The 19,423-nt window shown below is 37.9% G+C and overlaps 1 protein-coding gene across 2 annotated transcripts in view; it reads right to left on the reverse strand.

Annotated features, from left to right (window-relative positions):
• OXSR1 (oxidative stress responsive kinase 1) overlaps nt 1-19,423 on the reverse strand; it is a 95,268-nt gene continuing 75,845 nt past the window's right edge. For both annotated transcript variants that reach the window (XM_055282876.2, XM_055282886.2), the window contains 7 exons: nt 14,858-14,893; nt 9,258-9,404; nt 7,744-7,808; nt 5,453-5,505; nt 4,000-4,068; nt 3,079-3,143; nt 1-2,654 (listed from right to left, as the gene is read on the reverse strand). In XM_055282876.2, coding sequence (XP_055138851.1) covers nt 2,580-2,654; nt 3,079-3,143; nt 4,000-4,068; nt 5,453-5,505; nt 7,744-7,808; nt 9,258-9,404; nt 14,858-14,893 — 510 coding nt within the window. In that variant the 3' untranslated portion in view covers nt 1-2,579. The remainder of the gene's footprint in view (nt 2,655-3,078; nt 3,144-3,999; nt 4,069-5,452; nt 5,506-7,743; nt 7,809-9,257; nt 9,405-14,857; nt 14,894-19,423) is intronic.

Raw genomic sequence — 19,423 nt, forward strand, 5'->3', positions numbered from 1 at the left:
GACAATTTACTCTTTATTGATTAAAAATGAAGAAAACATGCAGTAAAATACAAAGTCAAAAAAAAGGAGGAAAAAGTTGAATATTTTACATCTTCCATAACCTAGCATACATCATAAGGAGGAATCTCCACTTATTGGTACATCATTATTCTCTCCTCCGGATTATTAAATATTATCAGCTGGCTCTAGGATTTGGTTCAAAACTTAAGCAAAAACCCAAACAAATCCTTTAGTCATTTAGAAAGACCAAACATTTCGCAAATAGCATTGGCACATATTACTTTGTGCTATAGTTAGTCCCTACTCCAGGGACAAGGGGATCCTGGGACCTAGTGAAAGAGGTGCACTCTGAATCAGCATTCCTAGAAAGGAGTACAGTCACTCACTAGGTTACGTGCTGTTCCACCTGGGCAGTTTCTGTTCATGTATTTTCTCAGTATCACTGCACAAGCCAGCAAAGGGAGTCTACCACACATCATGCAGAAGAAGAAATAACACTGTCCTGGGACATGGTGTCTGTCTTCTAATTCCTAGCAGGGCAAACAATGAACTGAAAAGAAGGAGAAACCCCAGCCCAATTCTATTTGCCATGACTGCCCCACTGCAGTTCACAGGTAATGACGGGCTAGAGAAAGTGAACAGGGGATGGGCTGCTGCAAACTCCCAGCTGGGCACCAGACCATCTCCACAAAGAATGCTAGAACAGAGTGACGCTACCACTCCTTAGATTCATAAATAAGTAGATTTTGATGGGTTTGAAAAAAAAAAAAAAAAGACTCTAAGGTAAGCCACTAGTCTTGTGCCAAAGAGGATGCTATCTCTTTTCTACACCTCATTCCCACCTCCCCGTCCTTGTTCCTCTCTGTCCCCCCACACAAAAAAAGAAAAAGAAAAGCTAAATATTTTTCTAGCAAGCTGATCAATCTTCTTTTCTCCCTCCTGGCTCAGCAGGCTCCCTCCTTTTACAAGACTGCTGGGACGTTGAACTTCGGTGTCTGATCATCTCACCTACTCTCCTCCTAACTCCCATCTGAAATCCATCTCCTCTCTTCCTCCCCAACATCCATCTCTTTCCCAACATGCCTTTGCACCTAGAGCAGGTGAAGAAAGCCCATGACTAAAACTAAAGACTCAGAATGAAACAAAAGGTGTGACAAGTTATTTGTGGGGAAGGTTTTCAGATGTGTTCCAAGAGAAAATAAGGTAAAACAACCTTGTTCATCAGACCAACAATGCTGCAAAGGGCTCAAGTGATTCTGTAAAGGGCAACTCTCCCCCTTTCCAGAGACCCACAGCCCATCTTTGTGTATCTTTTTAAGGCCAGATTGAGTATCCCACTCATATATAAAACTCAGTAGGGTTACTAGCAGTTAGACAAAGACTATGAAACGGTAGGAAAAAAGAAAAATCAACCTCACTGATTATTCACATATTGCATTATGAGTGCTCTTTTTTAAACCTAAAGAATAATTTATATTATTTCTGTAGAAAATCAAATGAACACTGTCTACTCATAAAACCTAAAGGTCACGGCACATGTGGTTTCACTTTCCATCTTGAGTTAGCTTCAGCACACAGAGACCCCCTCCAAAGGGTCAGTGCAGGAGAGCAGGCAGAAGGCAGGCCTCTCTGGCCCAGTGTGTGTCTCCTTTATTGCTGTAGAAATCTCAGCCTTGCATACCCATTTCCTCATGACTTGGAGGCCAGGCGAACTGATTTTCATGGGAGGATTGAGTTTCTCTTCAATTTAATATTTGAAAATAAATACTTCTCCAATGATATGAATTATGATTTTCCTGTTCAAAAACCACCTCTGGCAAAATTCACATTTACAAGCCATTACTCGATGTTGTCTGTAAAAACAATCCAAAGTTCCACTTTGAAGGATCCAATGGCTGAAGTTCGGCTACAGTCAGATGTTTTGCACCAGCTGAAGTTAAGGCTAGCAACCCTTTCTGGAGAGAGCAATGAAGAAGGGGGTGCCTGAGAGCAGCTTCAGCAAAACGCTTAGAAACACCATGAACAAAACAAGAACACAGTTTAGGCTGCCTCCATCTGAGGCTGTGCTTTTTCCTAACAAAGGTTGCTAGAATTCACATCAGGTACAAAGAAAAAACACTAAATTAAATTCTCTGGGCTCCAGCTGAACAATCAATTCTACTTCAGTGGTAAAGAGATATCCCAAGATGTCCATATTCTGGCAGGTGTGGGGGAACAGGCAGGATGAGGAAGCTGCTACTTTTCCACCTGGGCCATCGTTGGAGTAAGGCAAGAATGAGCTGACAGATCTCCCTCCTGGGCCTTGAAGCACATGGGCCACTTCTCAGATGGAGGAAGACAGGGGACATATGAAGTAAGTTTGCTAACGGAACTCTGGGGATGCTGGCCACTAGTGATCCAACTTTTCTTTCCCTGTGGGAAAAGGAGGAATGATGGCAGGAAGAACATAAAGACTTCTAAAGCTCCTAGCTGGGAGGTTTGTTGCTGGGTTCTTTGGCAGTAGTGGGTTTAGGCCAATAGAAACAACAGAGATACGCATGTGTGGAATCTCCTTAGGCCGCCTCTTCCAGGGTTGTGGTTTAGCTGATGCTGAGCTGGGCAAATCCTATCAGTTTACCATCATCAGGAATATCCGAGCCTTCGACACCAGATGCCTAAGAACCAAACAAAATGAGAAACTGTGATAATTTATAAACAAACTTGCAGGTAGCAAATAAAACAGTCATGGGATAGTGGGAAGGTAGGCAGTGGGCAACAGGTCCCTAGGATACAAATAGGAGACTGACGAAGGTGTTTATTCCAGAAAAGAGGGGGGCGGGGTAAACAGCTAGAGTCAGACTGGCTAATAGTTTCTCTTATGAATAGCCAAGGGTCTCTGGGGTCAGAGGTTTCCTGGCATGGACAGAAGAAGAGTGGCCACTCAAAGGGAAACATCAGCCCAGGGCACTGGGGAGGCTAAATGAACACAATCCACCATATTTTAATATTCTCATCACTCAGGGGATATAGAAGCTGGTCTGGAGAAGCTGCCAGTGTATAAAAGGCAAGATGTTTTCATAAGGAAGAAGGGATGAGTACCAGTTTGAAAGTGACAGATCGATTTGACTGAGGCTCTTCCACAATTTTCTGCAAATTAGCTGCCACTGTAATCATACAAACAGAGAAGGTAATGAATGAGAAGTTACATAAATCCACTTTCAACCATATTTTAAAAGCTTAAATGGTAGTTAAGAATATGCTCTGTACAATCAAAATGGAAGCAGACAGATCAAATAATCACTCCCCTAATGAAAGTGTCTTTTAAACTCATTTCTAAGTAGTACACCTTGAACCACTGTCAAATTAACTTTCTTTAAAATGCTGTACTAACCTAGGAAAAACATGCAGGTAAAAGAGGTATGATTTCCTGATTTATGGATCAGAAAGCCCAAGGCCAGAAGTCAACAAACCAGCCTGTGGTCTGTTTTTGTTCTCTGGCAAGCTAAGAGTGGTTTAAAAGTGACAGACACTGTACATGGCCCGCAAGGCCTAAACTATTTATTATCTGGTCTTTCACGGAAAACTGTGTCTAAGGACATGGTCTTTTCCTTCAGTAACATGGACCTATGGCCTCACTGGGCCTTCTCTCTTCCTTCCTGCTTTTCTAGGACTAAATCTCTAATGACTTTTGCTCAACTTGGGCCACAAAAATTAGGTATCCAAAACAGATCAGATATGGCCAAGCTTACTTTAACTTGTGACTTTTGCCATAATTTCTATTCATCTCCTAAAGACCTTGGGTGTGCTTTCACTTACCATCATTGGAGGTCACAAAGCAAACTCAGAGGTGAAATTTTGTGTGTGTGTAAGGAACTGTCCTATTACCTATAATTTCAGCAAAGCCAAGAACCATTTCAAGAGCCATCAGATCTACTCAGTGGAATAAAAAACCTGCTTTTCTATGTACTAGGTTTACAGACAGAGACACAGAAGCACATGAGCAGAATGCAATGCAGTTACCTATTACTAAATCCCTTCCGTCGACCAGGCCAGCAGAAATGAGTTCCTGAGAGACACCCTCTGCTGTATCTGCAAGGACAAAGAAGACAGTGCTCTGTTTTTTGTGCACACTTGCCACTGTTAACTCTCACAGCTCATGTGGGTGTCAGTGTGCCATGCTAGGCCCAAGCTGGATGCTAAATCCACAGAACCAAGAAGGCAGGCAGGGTCTTCCTTCCATACAAAGACTTTTCCTACCACTGAGATTATCTCAAGTGGAATTCTCACAGATCTAGCTAGAGGGCAGAATCTGTATAAACCAGGTGGCAAATATCTGAGACATGATGTTGAATACTGAACATCTCTAGGGCTAAAAAACCAGAATGATTTATTCTCAAAAACTAAGGCAACAATTTTTGTCTCAAAAAATTTTTGTCTCTTCTCTTTGGGAATCATACTCCAAGTTTTTTGCTAAAATCATTTACTTTTTTATTCTGGTGGGCTTTTCTTCTTATCTAGTTATTCCAGGTAGTACAATCTGAGCAATGGGTATAACCAGAAACTAAAAAGATGAGGACAGAATATCCCCAATTAACCTCATCTTCAACCGACTCAGTGGTATTGGTTGCCAAGGGCTTGAAAATGAGCCCCTCAGAGGGAACAGGAGGACTGCTGCGGAGAGAGTGTCCACACATTCACACAGGCTACCAGCAATTTGAATTAATTCCTGAAAATGTGATATTGCCTGGTGTTTAAAAAGTAAAACAGGTAACACCTCTGTACACCTGCATCTTTTCTCTTTTGTGGTTAGCTGCTCATGATAGTGTGACAGCAAGAAGAATAAGCATGATACACAGAACAGATACTTGCTGGCTACTCCCCAAATTAGAATCCTGAGTAATAAAGGCAAGAAACAAAACACACCTTGTTCAAGGTGAAGTTCAACAGCCAGAAACAGTACATGACAGACCTCAGCTTCTGTCTGAGGAGAGAGGAGACTGCAGACCTTGTTTCTTTACCATCATGGAGGACAACCATGTATAAAGAATGAACTTTGGATTCTGACAGATCTGGTTTGAATTCCAGCTATACCTCTTTCCAGCTGTGTGACCTTGAACAAGTTACTTTGCCTCTAAGTCTTGATTTCATCATTGATAATATGGGGATAATAATTTTTCCTTAGTAGGCTGCTGTGAGAATTTAATAAGATAACGCTTAAGACAATGCCTGGCCTATAGTAAGCTGTAAAGAGCTATTATATATTTATTACTGTTTGTATTATTATACAAGGTTTTCTAAATGTGTTTAGTGGTCAACGAACTGCATTTTTATCTCACTCATATGCTCCCCAAAAGCAGGAAAATTTTTGTTATCCTTTAAAAGCAAAACTTCACAAAGGACAGAAACTTCACAACACATTTCACTGAATCACAAATTAGAAGCTATTTTGTTTTCAATCCGTTTGATGCCTCACCTCTCCCAGGAGTAAATTCAAATCGAATATCATTTAGTTCTTTTTTGGAATTCCTATGAAAGAAAGCAGAATGCACAAAATAAGAATTTCTAAATTTATGCAAAGAGATTCTGCCAACATATATTAAGAAAGCTGTGCCTCAAAAAGACTGTTTTGTTCCCACAGATCATATGATGTATTCAGATATGTTCACACTGCAGAGCTCAGAGCAAAACCAATTCGGAATGATCATCTAATTGTCCTACAACCCTTTGAATCTATGTCCCTTACTGATCAATATAAAAATTTCGTGCCTTTGAGTAGATTCTTATATGCCCACTCCCATCCCTATTCCCACCAAGAACATATAAAACTAAGAAGAAAATCGTATGAGCACAGGGAGGTGTGATTAAAATGATACAGGATGCCTTTTTCATCGTTATCTCCACTCCTACATGCCCACAATTCATTGCCTACCTCTGGTGATCAGTCTTGACAGACTCATAAAATGAAATACATGATACTCCCTCAAATTCCATAGGAATTCAAATAATATACGAGAGATGGGGATAATAAGGAAAAATTTTAGAGGTAGTTTTTATATAGGACTTAACAGATATGCAGGATTTGGGTGGGCAGAGAGGATAGGGAAAGAATTGGGTCCATACTGGTAGCAGAGTTACTACATGACTCCAGAAATTCAAACATGACTGGTGAGGTACAGTTACAGTGATGATCACACCATGTACTGAGATTAAGCAGGATCCCTGGAGGTTTTGTTTAAAGACAGAGAAATGAGAACATTATATCTAAGGGCAGATATGCCTGCTCACTTAGGACTCAAATCTATTTTATATAAATAATGGAGACGGTTTACTTCTATTTGATGAATAATATACTTGAGGATGTTACTGAAATTGTGCTTAAAATAGAACTACCCATCTCAAATATAACATGCCCCAAATGATTTTCCCTTGCATTGCATTCGTTCTACACAGGTACATACAAACTTATACTTCTGCATGTATGTACTACCTGAAATTTGCTTTTAGCTGTGTAAGTACATAGTTCAAATCAACTTCCAACCTAGACTTGATTATTAAGGGAGTCATTTAATTTTCTCTTTTCTCAGTATCCACCTTTCCACAGTACCAAAGAGTGATATACATAGTCTGTGCTTAATACATTTCACAATAATTTTCTTAAAGTGTTATTCTTTATGTAAAATTAAAACAGCATGAAGTTGTCAAGACATCCTAGTAACTCAGAATTTTTGAGATGAGATCAGGTATACTAAGTAGGCTTCTGTAAAGGAAAGGTAACCAAATACGCTTTTCACATTTATGGCATAAATGCATTGCTCCTAGTGGCAAGGAGCAATGAGATTCTCCTTACCACATTCTCTTAAATAGCTCTTGCTGTCTCTGTCTCCAATTAGGACCTTACAGAAAGATGACTAGGAATTCATATGTGCAAGGGGAATGAGTTAATGGTAATTCAGTGGAACTCTTTTTTAAAATGTTAGTAATAGTTTTAAAAGGCCCGAGTTGCCTCAAGTGATACTTTAATACTAATTTTTTTTCAAATGCATTTATGAGTAGAAAGAGACCTAACTAGAGCAATACAACAGCCACAGTGATTCTGACAAGAAAGCTCTGGAATTTGAATCCAGCTACTAGTGCTGATGGCGGTGGGGGGGTGGGGAGGGGCAGGGAGTTAAAATGAACAGACTGCTACCTATGGCACTTCCTGCTGAGTAATCTGTCAGGACCTCTTTGTATGTTCCCACCAAGAACCACCAATTTAGGGTACTTGCTGCATAACAGAAACAGACTACAAAAACATTTAGAAGTTTCCTTTTAACCTTCTAAAAACAAGGCCTTTATTTGATCTATCACAATCAAAAAGTGCTCCCCTCTTGGGTTAGTTGATCTCAGAGTTCATGGTGCTTACCTCGTCCAATTATAAGACTGATCTTCAGATAAGCCAGTTAGTGCTGCTCCCCTAAAAACTGTTCCTCAATTACAGGCTACACTTCCTAACCCAAACTAGCTACACTGCAAATACACAAACTCATCACCAATTAGCATAGAAACAACTGAGAGAACATGTGCATCAGTTAGTCACAACACCCGCTAACATGCAGGTCCTCACACTGTTGCTATTATTTCTGGGGAAAATAATACAACACTAAGCAAACAGAGCTTGATGCTGGAGGACATACAATCCTATCCAGTTACTCTCAGGCACAGACTATTACAGCACATGCAGAGTATTCAGAAAACAAAACAAAACAAAAAATGTCTACTTACCTTAATCTTAGTACTAGACTGATTGGGATCTTGGTTTCTTGTGAACCTGATCCTGAAGACAAAGCCTAAAAAGCATTGAAAGGTATACAGTCATTGCCTGAAACATTAAGTGGGGAGGTGACTAATGGTCACTGGCAGAGGAATCATCTACTTGGCAGCAATTTTCTTCATCTCCAGCTGAGGTCATACTAATCCCCAGGACATTCCCAGCTGGAGGAGGACATGCACTCCAAGGCAGCAACAAAAGCTGAATGTCAGTTTAAGTCCAACACAATGAGAAAGACAACTCTCAAGCCCAGATGAAATTACACATATAGCCACATTTACATTTTATATTTCTGAGGCCCCTGTTCCCCTCTACAAGACTGAAAAACACAAAACTAGGTTTCTCATTTTTTAAAAATCTGCCAGTGCACCATATGGCAATACAAAAGGTAGAGCCTGAACCAGCTGCCCTTCAGAAATCCATCCAACCCATACATAGGTTCCAATCTTTTTATGGCTAAACTAATCCTCTCTGAAAATTGTACAGCTATCGCTTGCTTATTGGAGGACATGCACTCGATTTAAGTTGTTTATAAAATGAATCTAATTTTTCCATCAGTTTTCCTAAGACAACTGTATCTTTTCCCATATGCCGGGCAGAAATGGAAAGCTTGAGGGATGAAAAAGTTAAATGAAGTAAGTGCCATGACTAATTGGAAATGCTCAAAGCAGTGATCTCCAAAGGCAGAACACAAGATGATCTATTGGGGTGCAAAAGAAAAAAAAAAAATCAGACCTTTAATTTATACTTCTTTTCATCTAAAATGTTAGACAAGAAAATGGAACTTCTAATATTTAATAAATGGATGCTGAAAGTCTTACTTTAACCATGTACCATAGGGCCACATGTTGCATGCAGTGTCTGAGGTTTATTGAAGGGAGAGTAGGAGTTACACAGCATGTAGCAGCCCACTGCAGGGCCTTCATTCACTTGGCTGCTCTCAATGAAGTATGATTTAATAAAGTTTGTGTGCGCCTGGATAAATAAGTTTACAGATTATAATACCCAGACTTAACAAACCAACCCTCACAAAATTGACAAATAACTTAAAAAGAGTAATAGAGAAAAACCACAGATAACAAAGAGTATTAATAAAAAGTATAAGCCTGAGTGAACAACAACAAAAATAGTACAGCCATCGATTCTCCTAGTCTCTGTTGAACTTCATGAGCTGCATTCTGAAGTTAAATGTAATTATCTAATACAAAGCTGACAAGAAATTAGCCCAAAATTTTTGATGTTTGAAATACTTCCATCATTAACTTATTCTGTTGCTTAAACACCTGCATGTAATCCTTGTAAAATTCTTTTACCTGTACATGCTTAAAAATGTGAAGACAGAATTTCTAACTTGTTTCAAAAATCTACCAAGACATTAACCTGATTACATTAGGTTGTATTCCACGTTAATATCTGCTCTTTTCATCTATCCAAAGGAATGACCATGAAAGCATATCCCCGGCTTTACCTGAGCTGTTTTTGCTGGCTCTGCGGTGGGTGGGAGAGAGACTTGAGTTGGCTGTGTAGGCATCTGCCCAGCTGGCTGAGGTAGATGAGCAGAGATCTGTTCTGGAACTTGGAGCAAAGTACCCACAGGATCAGTTGTTGGAAAGAGCTGTAACAAAAACACACATACAGTGTTGCTTAAGTTGTGTGGAAAGGGAGGAAGGTCTGCTGACAGCAAGTTCAGCCTTTCAGGGTGATATTTTCAAAGTAGTTTTTAGGTAGTGTACGGGTTTTGTGTCTACTCCGAATATATCTATTCCAAATGGAAGTCAAATATTTCCAGGCTTTTAAACTTTTAACAACTCTGTGAGGTATAATTTATATTTCTCTACATTTACCCACTGTAACAATTTGGCGATTTTTGTACAATATATAGAATTGTGCAACCATCACCACAATCGTTTTAGAACACTTCCATCACCCCCAAAAAGTCCTCTCGTGCCTATAGTTAGTTCCTGCTTCCACACCCAGCCATAGGCAACAACTGATCTAATTTCTATAAATTTGCTTTTCTGGATGTTTCATATAAATGGAATCATACAATATATAGTCTTTTGTGTCTGTCTTCTTTCACTTTGCATTATATTTATCTTTAACAAAATCTATTCCATTCCTTTGCTCAGCAAAACAGCACCTCCAAAATACAGATTTAAGTATGTAATACAAAATTATAGAAGCTATATTTTTCCATGCATGAGGACTTTGTATTTCTTACAAAGACAATCAACCAATAATTCCTTAACATATCTCAAATGCATTTTAAAAGTGAATGTGATGTTTTAAAACTAAAAAAAGATATTTTATATATGTTATTTTGTATGTCTGAAATAGTTCATAAACTTTAATTATGTAGTTTGGGGGAAATGACTGATACTGAGTATAAAAACAAGTTAAACATATTCAAAATTATGCAGTTAGTGGGGGAGAAAAAACGATGCAATAGCCAAAATGTAAAGTTGAAAGAGAAAAAATTTCAAAGAGTAATAATAGAGGCTGAATAGGTGATATTACATAAGCAAAATCAAGGAGACAAGGAATAAAATTTTGTGTTCATTTAACTTCATACATAAGAAGTCATCAATTACTCATTGGTTCTAGAATTTTATAGAAAAGTAGGCCTTCAAGAGTACTTTTGAAAATGTTAATTATTAATACTATTTCGAAAGACTATTAGCTTCCAAATTGTATGTACTTACATTTATCTATAGTAAAGATGGAAAGGATATATTTTTAAAAGTAATGAGAGGATGCACAGAAATTGGAACCCTTGTTGATGAGCATGCAAAATGGTGCAGCCTCTATGGAAAACAGTATGATGGTCCCTCAAAAAATTACAAATAGAAGTACCATATACCCAGCAATTCCACTTCTAGGTATACACCCCAAAGAACTGAAAGCAGGGTCTTAAAGAGATACTTGTACACCTGTGTTGACAATGGCATAATTGACCACAGCTAAAAGGTAGAAGCAAACCAAGGGTCCACTGACAGATGAATAAAATGTGGTACATGTACGTACACACACACACACACACACACACACACACACACACGAATATTACTGACCCTTAAAAAGTAAGGACATTCTGACTTATGCTACAACATTGATGAACCTGAGAACATTATGCTAAGTGAAATAGGCTGGTCACAAAATGACAAATACTGTATAATTCCACTTATATGAGGTACCTAGAGTAGGCAAATTCATAGACAGAAAATAGAACGGTGGTTGCCAGCAACTGGGGAGAATGCAGTTACTATTTAATAGCCAGAGTTTTAGTTTGGGAAGATAAAATAGTTCTGAAGATGGATGGTGGTGATGGTTGTACTACACTGTGAATACAATTAATACCATTGGACTATATACTTGAAAATGATTAGGATGGTAAATTTTACATTATATGAATTTTATCGCAAATTTATTTTTTTTATTTTTTTATTTTTTTGGAAATTAAACAACATGTTCATTTTTTGTTGTTGTTGTTATTATTATACTTTAGGTTTTAGGGTACATGTGCACAATGTGCAGGTTTGTTACATATGTATCCATGTGCCATGTTGATTTCCTGCACCCATTAACTCGTCGTAACCCGTCATTTAGCATTAGGTATATCTCCTAATGCTGTCCCTCCCCCCTTCCCCCACCCCACAACAGTCCCCAGAGTGTGATGTTCCCCTTCCTGTGTCCATGAGTTCTCATTGTTCAATTCCCACCTATGAGTGAGAACATGCGGTGTTTGGTTTTTTGTCCTTGCGATAGTTTACTGAGAATGATGTTTTCCAGTTTCATCCATGTCCCTACAAAGGACATGAACTCCTCATTTTTTATGGCTGCATAGTATTCCATGGTGTATATGTGCCACATTTTCTTAATCCAGTCTATCGTTGGACATCTGGGTTGGTTCCAACTCTTTGCTATTGTGAATAGTGCTGCCATAAACATATGTGTGCATGTGTCTTTATAGCAGCATGATTTATATAGTCCTTTGGGTATATACCCAGTAATGGGATGGCTGGGTCAAATGGTATTTCTAGTTCTAGATCCCTGAGGAATCGCCACACTGACTTCCGCAATGGTTGAACTAGTTTACAGTCCCACCAACAGTGCAAAAGTGTTCCTATTTCTCCACATCCTCTCCAGCACCTGTTGTTTCCTGACTTTTTAATGATGGCCATTCTAACTGGTGTGAGATGGTATCTCATTGTGGTTTTGATTTGCATTTCTCTGATGGCCAGTGATGATGAGCATTTTTTCATGTGTTTTTTGGCTGCATAAATGTCTTCTTTTGAGAAATATCTGTTCATGTCCTTCGCCCACTTTTTGATGGGGTTGTTTTTTTCTTGTAAATTTGTTTGAGTTCATTGTAGATTCTGGATATTAGCCCTTTGTCAGACGAGTAGGTTGCAAAAATTTTCTCCCATTCTGTAGGTTGCCTGTTTACTCTGATGGTAGTTTCTTTTGCTGTGCAGAAGCTCTTTAGTTTAATTAGATCCCATTTGTCAATTTTGGCTTTTGTTGCCATTGCTTTTTGGGCAAAAACTGGAAGCATTCCCTTTGAAAACTGGCACAAGACAGGGATGCCCTCTCTCACCACTCCTATTCAACATAGTGTTGGAAGTTCTGGCCAGGGCAATCAGGCAGGAGAAGGAAATAAAGGGTATTCAATTAGGAAAAGAGGAAGTCAAATTGTCCCTGTTTGCAGATGACACGATTGTATATCTAGAAAACCCCATTGTCTCAGCCCAAAATCTCCTTAAGCTGATTAGCAACTTCAGCAAAGTCTCAGGATACAAAATTAATGTACAAAAATCACAAGCATTCTTGTACACCAATCACAGACAAACAGAGAGCCAAATCATGAGTGAACTCCCATTCACAATTGCTTCAAAGAGAATAAAATACCTAGGAATCCAACTTACAAGGGATGTGAAGGACCTCTTCAAGGAGAACTACAAACCACTGCTCAATGAAATAAAAGAGGATACAAACACATGGAAGAACATTCCATGCTCATGGGTTGGAAGAATCAATATCATGAAAATGGCCATACTGCCCAAGGTAATTTATAGATTCAATGCCATCCCCATCCAGCTACCAATGACTTTCTTCACAGAATTGGAAAAAACTACTTTAAAGTTCATATGGAACCAAAAAAGGGCCCACATCACCAAGTCAATCCTAAGCCAAAAGAACAAAGCTGGAGGCATCACGCTACCTGACTTCAAACTATACTACAAGGCTACAGTAACCAAAACAGCATGGTACTGGTACCATAACAGAGACGTAGATCAATGCAACAGAACAGAGCCCTCAGAAATAATGCTGCATATCTACAACTATCTGATCTTTGACAAACCTGACAAAAACAAGCAATGGGGAAAGGATTCCCTATTTAATAAATGGTGCTGGGAATAAACTGGCTAGCCATATGTAGAAAGCTGAAACTGGATCCCTTCCTTACACCTTATACAAAAATTAATTCAAGATGGATTAAAGACTTAAATGTTAGACCTAAAACCATAAAAACCCTTGAAGAAAACCTAGGCAATACCATTCAGGACATAGGCGTGGGCAAGGACTTCATGTCTATCGCAAATTTAAAAACAAAGTAATAAGCATGAGAATATGAGTATGCAAGAGTTCACATGAAGATGATATTTAGGCAAAGGAACAAGGAGAAGACTAAAAATAAAAACTAGATAATCTGTAAAATAGCCTCTCATTCAATTTCTGAGAAATCAAGTATTAGTCAACATAGGTTGAATCAGAAGTAACAAATAATCCTGAAGTGTCAGTGGATTAAAATAACAGTTGTTTCTTGGACACACTTCAAGTCTATCTCTCGCCAGCGGGGGCTAACAAGCTCGGTGTCATCCTCACTCAGGAATGCAGGTCGTGGTAGCAGGAGTAAGGAGACAAAGGGAATCATGAGTGGTTCTCAATTCTGCTAACATGTCACTGGCCAGAGTAACTGACATGGCCATATGTAATTTCAAGGGGCAGGAAAATGCAATTCCCTTACCAAGAAGAGGAGCCACACATAAGTGAACAACAGTTCTAATACAAGTTGACAGATATCGGCCTGTTAATATGTGAAGGAACAGTATTTGTTTTTACTCTTAATACAGTTCTATGTAAACAAATGTACATAATCACATACACAAATATACTTTATATACAAAATAAATGAAAAAACAAAGGTTACTTTTTAGCAAAGAGGCAAGAATAGAATTGGTTTAAGAGCAAGAGATGTGTTAAAACCAAATACTGAGCTCAGAATGAAGATGCTGCCGGAAGTAAGACTGTATGACAGAATAGACTATAGAAATGATTGTTTTCCTCCGGTAATGAGAATAGGGAAAACCAGCCCAATAAGAATCTGTTTAACAAGATTTCCTATCGTACTGACACGGTAACCACACAAAACAGAATGTATTTCACAAGAGAAGAGGCTGAGGCTGAAAGAAAAAATTCAAAAAGGACAGTTGGCATATGACAAATTTGCAAACAAATTAATGCAAAAACACTACTTTTCAGCAGGGCACATTGGCACATGCCTGTAATTCCAGCACTTTGGGAGGCCAAGGCAGGGAGACTGCCTGAGCCCAGGAGCTTGAGACCAGCCAGGGCAACAAGGTGAGACCCTGTCTCTACAAAAAATACAAAAATTAGGCATAGTGGTGTGTGCCCGTGGTTCCACCTACCCAGGAGGCTGAGGTGGAAAGATCACTTGAGCCCCAAGAGGTCAAGGCTGCAGTGAGCTGTGATCACACCACTGCACTCCAGCAAGGGTGACAGAGTGAGACTCTGTCTCAAAAAAAAAAAATAAATAAATAACTTTTCACTTCCAGCAGCCCAAACCAAAAATAAAAATAAAAAATTCACAGAATCAAAGAAGCATGGAAGAACATTCTGAGCCCTTAGGCCAACTTTTAAAATTTGATTGGTATAAAGTTGCATTCTCATTTAAGCACACATATGCACAAAAAAAAGTGCTTAGAATTGAAACCAAAACAAAAGCACATATACTTTAACAAGGATTCAATAATCACAGTTACTTACCTCAGAATTTGATATTGATTCTTTCACTCGAGGAGACTAAAAGAAATACAAAAAGGGTGATTGTTAACTCACAACTCAGGTTACTTGTAGTCAGTCCCAAACTGCAAGTGATGTTCAACTCCATTTAATTCTGATCCATATATTAACTCACCAGCAAGTCTACTGAAAGTTTTCTGGAAAAAATAACTGTCATGATAGTATTGTATTTTTTGTCCAGGTAGCCTGTAACAAATACATCAATGTACTTATCAATTTTAAAATTCCATATTTTAAAATTGTGAGCTTTATAAGCATACATAATGGGACTGTCACATTGTCCAAAGTAAAATTCTTTCTACTAATCGTGAACATATTATGTATATAAAATCCCAGACTAAACCTAAACTTTTAAGCTAATTATCCAACACATTCTCAAAGCAGAGTAATTCTGTTTACAGGCTTTAATGGAGAAAACTCTTGAGCCAAAATTGATCTGAAAGCTGCATGTCAAGAGTCTACTACCCTTACTCTTGGTGGTGGATATTTGGGAATCTGGTATGTAAAGAAACATGGGTGGTCCAAAAATAAAGCATGGACCACTAGCAAAAATAAAGGTAGTGGAAATAAACTGATACTTGAGGTGAGGTCTCAAATATCTGGTGTAAACCACATTTATTAGGAAATGACCAATTATAATCTGCTATACGAAAATTTAAGCTGTTTATTTGGTAAATAATAAAAGTTAGCAGTAATTCTGGATACAGGCACTGTAGTTTACCAAAAAACTTACCTCTAAACAAATAACAATTTATGGTAAATTCTGACAACGATGGACTTAGTCAGAATATGTCAAAGATCAATTGATGGTTTTTTTTTTTTAACACTTTTATCACCATTTCATTAAAGAGTAATCAAAGCTCAGGTAATAGCTAATGTAGCATACCAAGTAAGTGGCCAACCCAAAACCTTTTTAAAAAAAAAACAAAAAAACAAAAAAAACAACAACAACTTTGTAAATACTGAATTCATCCAGACTAAAAGAAAAAAAAACTTTTGTAAATAATTTCAAACTTACAGAAAAGGTGCTGTAACAATACAAGAACGTAAGTATACCCTTTACCCCAATTCATTTATTATTAACCTTTTTTCCCCTCATCTGCTTTATCATTTGGATGCTCACTTTCTCTTTCTAAATATATTTTTCCTATACCATTTGAGAATAAGTTGCATGTATCATGGCTGTTTACCACTTAATAATCAGAGTGTACATTTCCTAAGAATGAGATGTTTTCTTATATAACTTCAAACTATAGTTCTCATTAAATTTAACATGATATAATACTTTTATCTAATTTATAGTGTAAATGTCAACTGACGCTAATGTCCTTTGTAGCCTTTTGTTTTTCCTCCAGTATAGAATGCAGTCTAGGATCATGTATTGCAGGTAGTTTTCACGTTTCTTAGATTTTTAAAATCTGGAACATCAACATTTTTGGAGAATACAGTCCCTCCACTCCCACCACATACTTTAATATATGTCCCTCACTTGGGGTTTATCTAATGTTTCCTTATTATTATATTTACATGAATTCCCACTTGGAATTCCACATACTGACGTGTCCTTCTTACTGTATCACATGTTCATCTGCCCCTCATTGGTGATGTTAATTTTAATCACCTAGTCAAGGAATTTTCCTACTTCTCCAGTATAAAAAAACCTTATTTTTTCCCTTGTGGTGAATAGGTAATATGTGGGGACACACTTTCAGACCCTGAAAATATCCTGCTTATCAAAACTCACCCCTATATTTAGCTTCATTGATGATTGCTGCCTAATCCTATGCTTAGGACGATGATTGTAAAATGATGATTTCCATCTCCAACACTCGTCCATATTTACTGGTCAGCACTTGGTAGCCCGCTGTAATGAAGAACCATTCCTTTTCCCCCATTTGTTTATATATGTATTTGTTATTGGTATAGACTCATAGATAGCTATTTTCTAAATTATTTTTAATTAATTATTGCACTTTATTTTGGTGGTTAAATTGTCCCAGATTTTGCCAGTAGGAGTAACTTCGAGCTGGCACTTGTGTCCTTATGAGTTGTTTTTTTTTTTAAGTATCTTTTCCTTCTGGCAAAGGAAGATAATATTCAAGATTCCTCTTATATTTTCCCTGCCCAAGCCCTGGAATCAACCATTTCTCAAAAGAGCCCTGGTTCCCTTTAGTGGGGAATGGTATTAGAGACCATTATCTGGATACAAGGCATGTCATTATTGGGGTTTCTTTGCTTCCGGGCCATTCAGTGGACAAAGCTGAGAAATATATGCAAGTATAGACACACGTATATACATACACGCACACTCATACATTCACACATACACATACTATACAAAGCTTGAATTCACACCAATGCCTCCAATTCAAACCCATTGCCACAGGATTCTTTCTCACCTTGCCCTGTTCCGTACCTGCGTATATCTTCTTCTATAGTGAGAATCCTGGCTCCCAAGAACATTGAGACATTTACTCATTTCCTCAATCCTACATCTACAAGAGTTTCTGAACTGCTCTGCATTTACAACTATGAAAAATAATCCTAATAAAAGGAGCTCAAGGTTTGTCTTAAGTTTTCTCTTTCCCCCATCAACTCCACCTGAGAACACATAGTCAAATACTATATTCATAGGTTACTTGGATTCTTTCTTTTTATATTCGCCTTCAGTACAGTTACACATTCACTCAAAATATAATTGTAGACTTCCACTTCAGGCCATGATGAATAAACAGGGACCAGATTTATCTTTCTGCCTGAAACAACCCCACGTCTGCAAAAAAGATAAAATATATGAAGTAAAAAATTTCAAGACATTGGGCACTTGTCAAAGAAAAACAGTGATTCCTGGAAGACAGGGAAAAAAAGTGGTGGGCCTTGTCCCTACATACTGCCTTGAAAGCTTCCAAGCTGTGGCACAGGGAGGTGGAACCTAGATGAAATCCAAGGAACTGCCTGAGTTGAGGAAACAGAGCTAAGAGACAGGGAGACCAAGGCAGATTAAGTTGATAAAACAGTACAAGGAAGGAGAAAGCTACAAAGAGAGTGAACCCTAGATAGCTGCAGACAGTCACTTTTGAATGTTTGACAGGATACTTATCAACGAATGCATGTGAGGAAATGCCTGAGAATAGGGGGGAAAACATCAAAAACAATGAGAGGGAAGAGTGCATAGCACTCCCACAGGGCCAGGAACAGTGCCTATTTCCACCAGCCCGAATAGAAAAACTAATAACTCACAAGGGATTGGGTAGTGTTCTCAAAAAGGTCTTGTCTCAGTAGTGGGGAATAAATGGCTGTAGGCTGAACACTACTCCAGATCCAACTAACAAATCATAAAAGCAAGATCTAAAAGCATTAAACTATTTCCAACTAACTTTAATGTATCCCAGAACAAAGCTCAAGAAGACTTACAGAAATACAAAATTGTCAGCAAAGAATAAGGTGAAAATTACAATGTTTGGCATCTAATCAGATTACTAGATACAGAGAGGCAGGAAAATACTCCTCGAGCCATAATGAAGAGAATAACTAACTAAACAAAACCAATTCAGAATTGACATGGATGTTAGAATTAGAAGAGAAGGATGTTAAAATAGTTATCATAGCTGTATTACATATCTCCAAAAAGTTAAGTAGAGACATAGAAGATGGGAAAAAAATTAAACTTCTAGACTACTACAATGCCTGAGATGAAACAGGAACTGGATAGGATTAGCAGAAGATTAGACATTGCAGAAGATAAATAAACTTGAAAGCTGGCATAAAAACTACACAAAATAGACAGAAAAAAAGAATTTTAAAAAAATTAAGAGAAACAGTGGGCTGTGAGACAACTTCGAGCTGCCTAATATATATGTTACTGGAGGACAGAAAAAAATGTTTGAAAATATAATGGCTGAAAAATTTCCAAACTTGATAAAAACCTATAAACCCACAGATCAAAGAAGCTCAACAAACCCCAAGCACAAGAAACATGAAGAAAAATATATCTAGGCATATCACAATCAAATTTTCCAAAACCATTTGTAAAGAGGAAACCTTAAAAGCAGCCAGGGAAAAAAGACACGTTACTTATAAAGGAACAAGAATAAGAATGTCACAAAATTTCTCAGTGGAAAGATGCAAGCAAGAAGATGGTGAAGAAACATCTTTAAAATGCTGAAAGACAAAAACCTGTCAAGCTGGAATTCTATACCCTGCAAACATACATTCTCAAAACAAAGACATTTTCAGACATAAAATCATCACCAGAAGACTTACAACACAAAAAATATTAAGGGAAGTTTTTCAGGCATAAGGAAAACAATATAAAGATGGAAATCGGGATCTACATAAGAGCATTATGAATATGGGCAGAATTTTGTCAAAGCCTTTTTCAGAATCTATGAAAATAAAAATATGATTTTTCTCCTTAGATCTATCAATATTATGAGATTTCCTAATACTGAACCATCATTGCACCCTACCCCATTTGATCATGGTATATTATTTTCTTAACATAGTTCAATTTAGTTTTAAAAGACTCAT

The sequence above is a fragment of the Symphalangus syndactylus genome, chromosome 1 (genome assembly GCF_028878055.3).
Source record: "Symphalangus syndactylus isolate Jambi chromosome 1, NHGRI_mSymSyn1-v2.1_pri, whole genome shotgun sequence".
Classification (NCBI taxonomy): Eukaryota; Metazoa; Chordata; class Mammalia; order Primates; family Hylobatidae; genus Symphalangus; species Symphalangus syndactylus.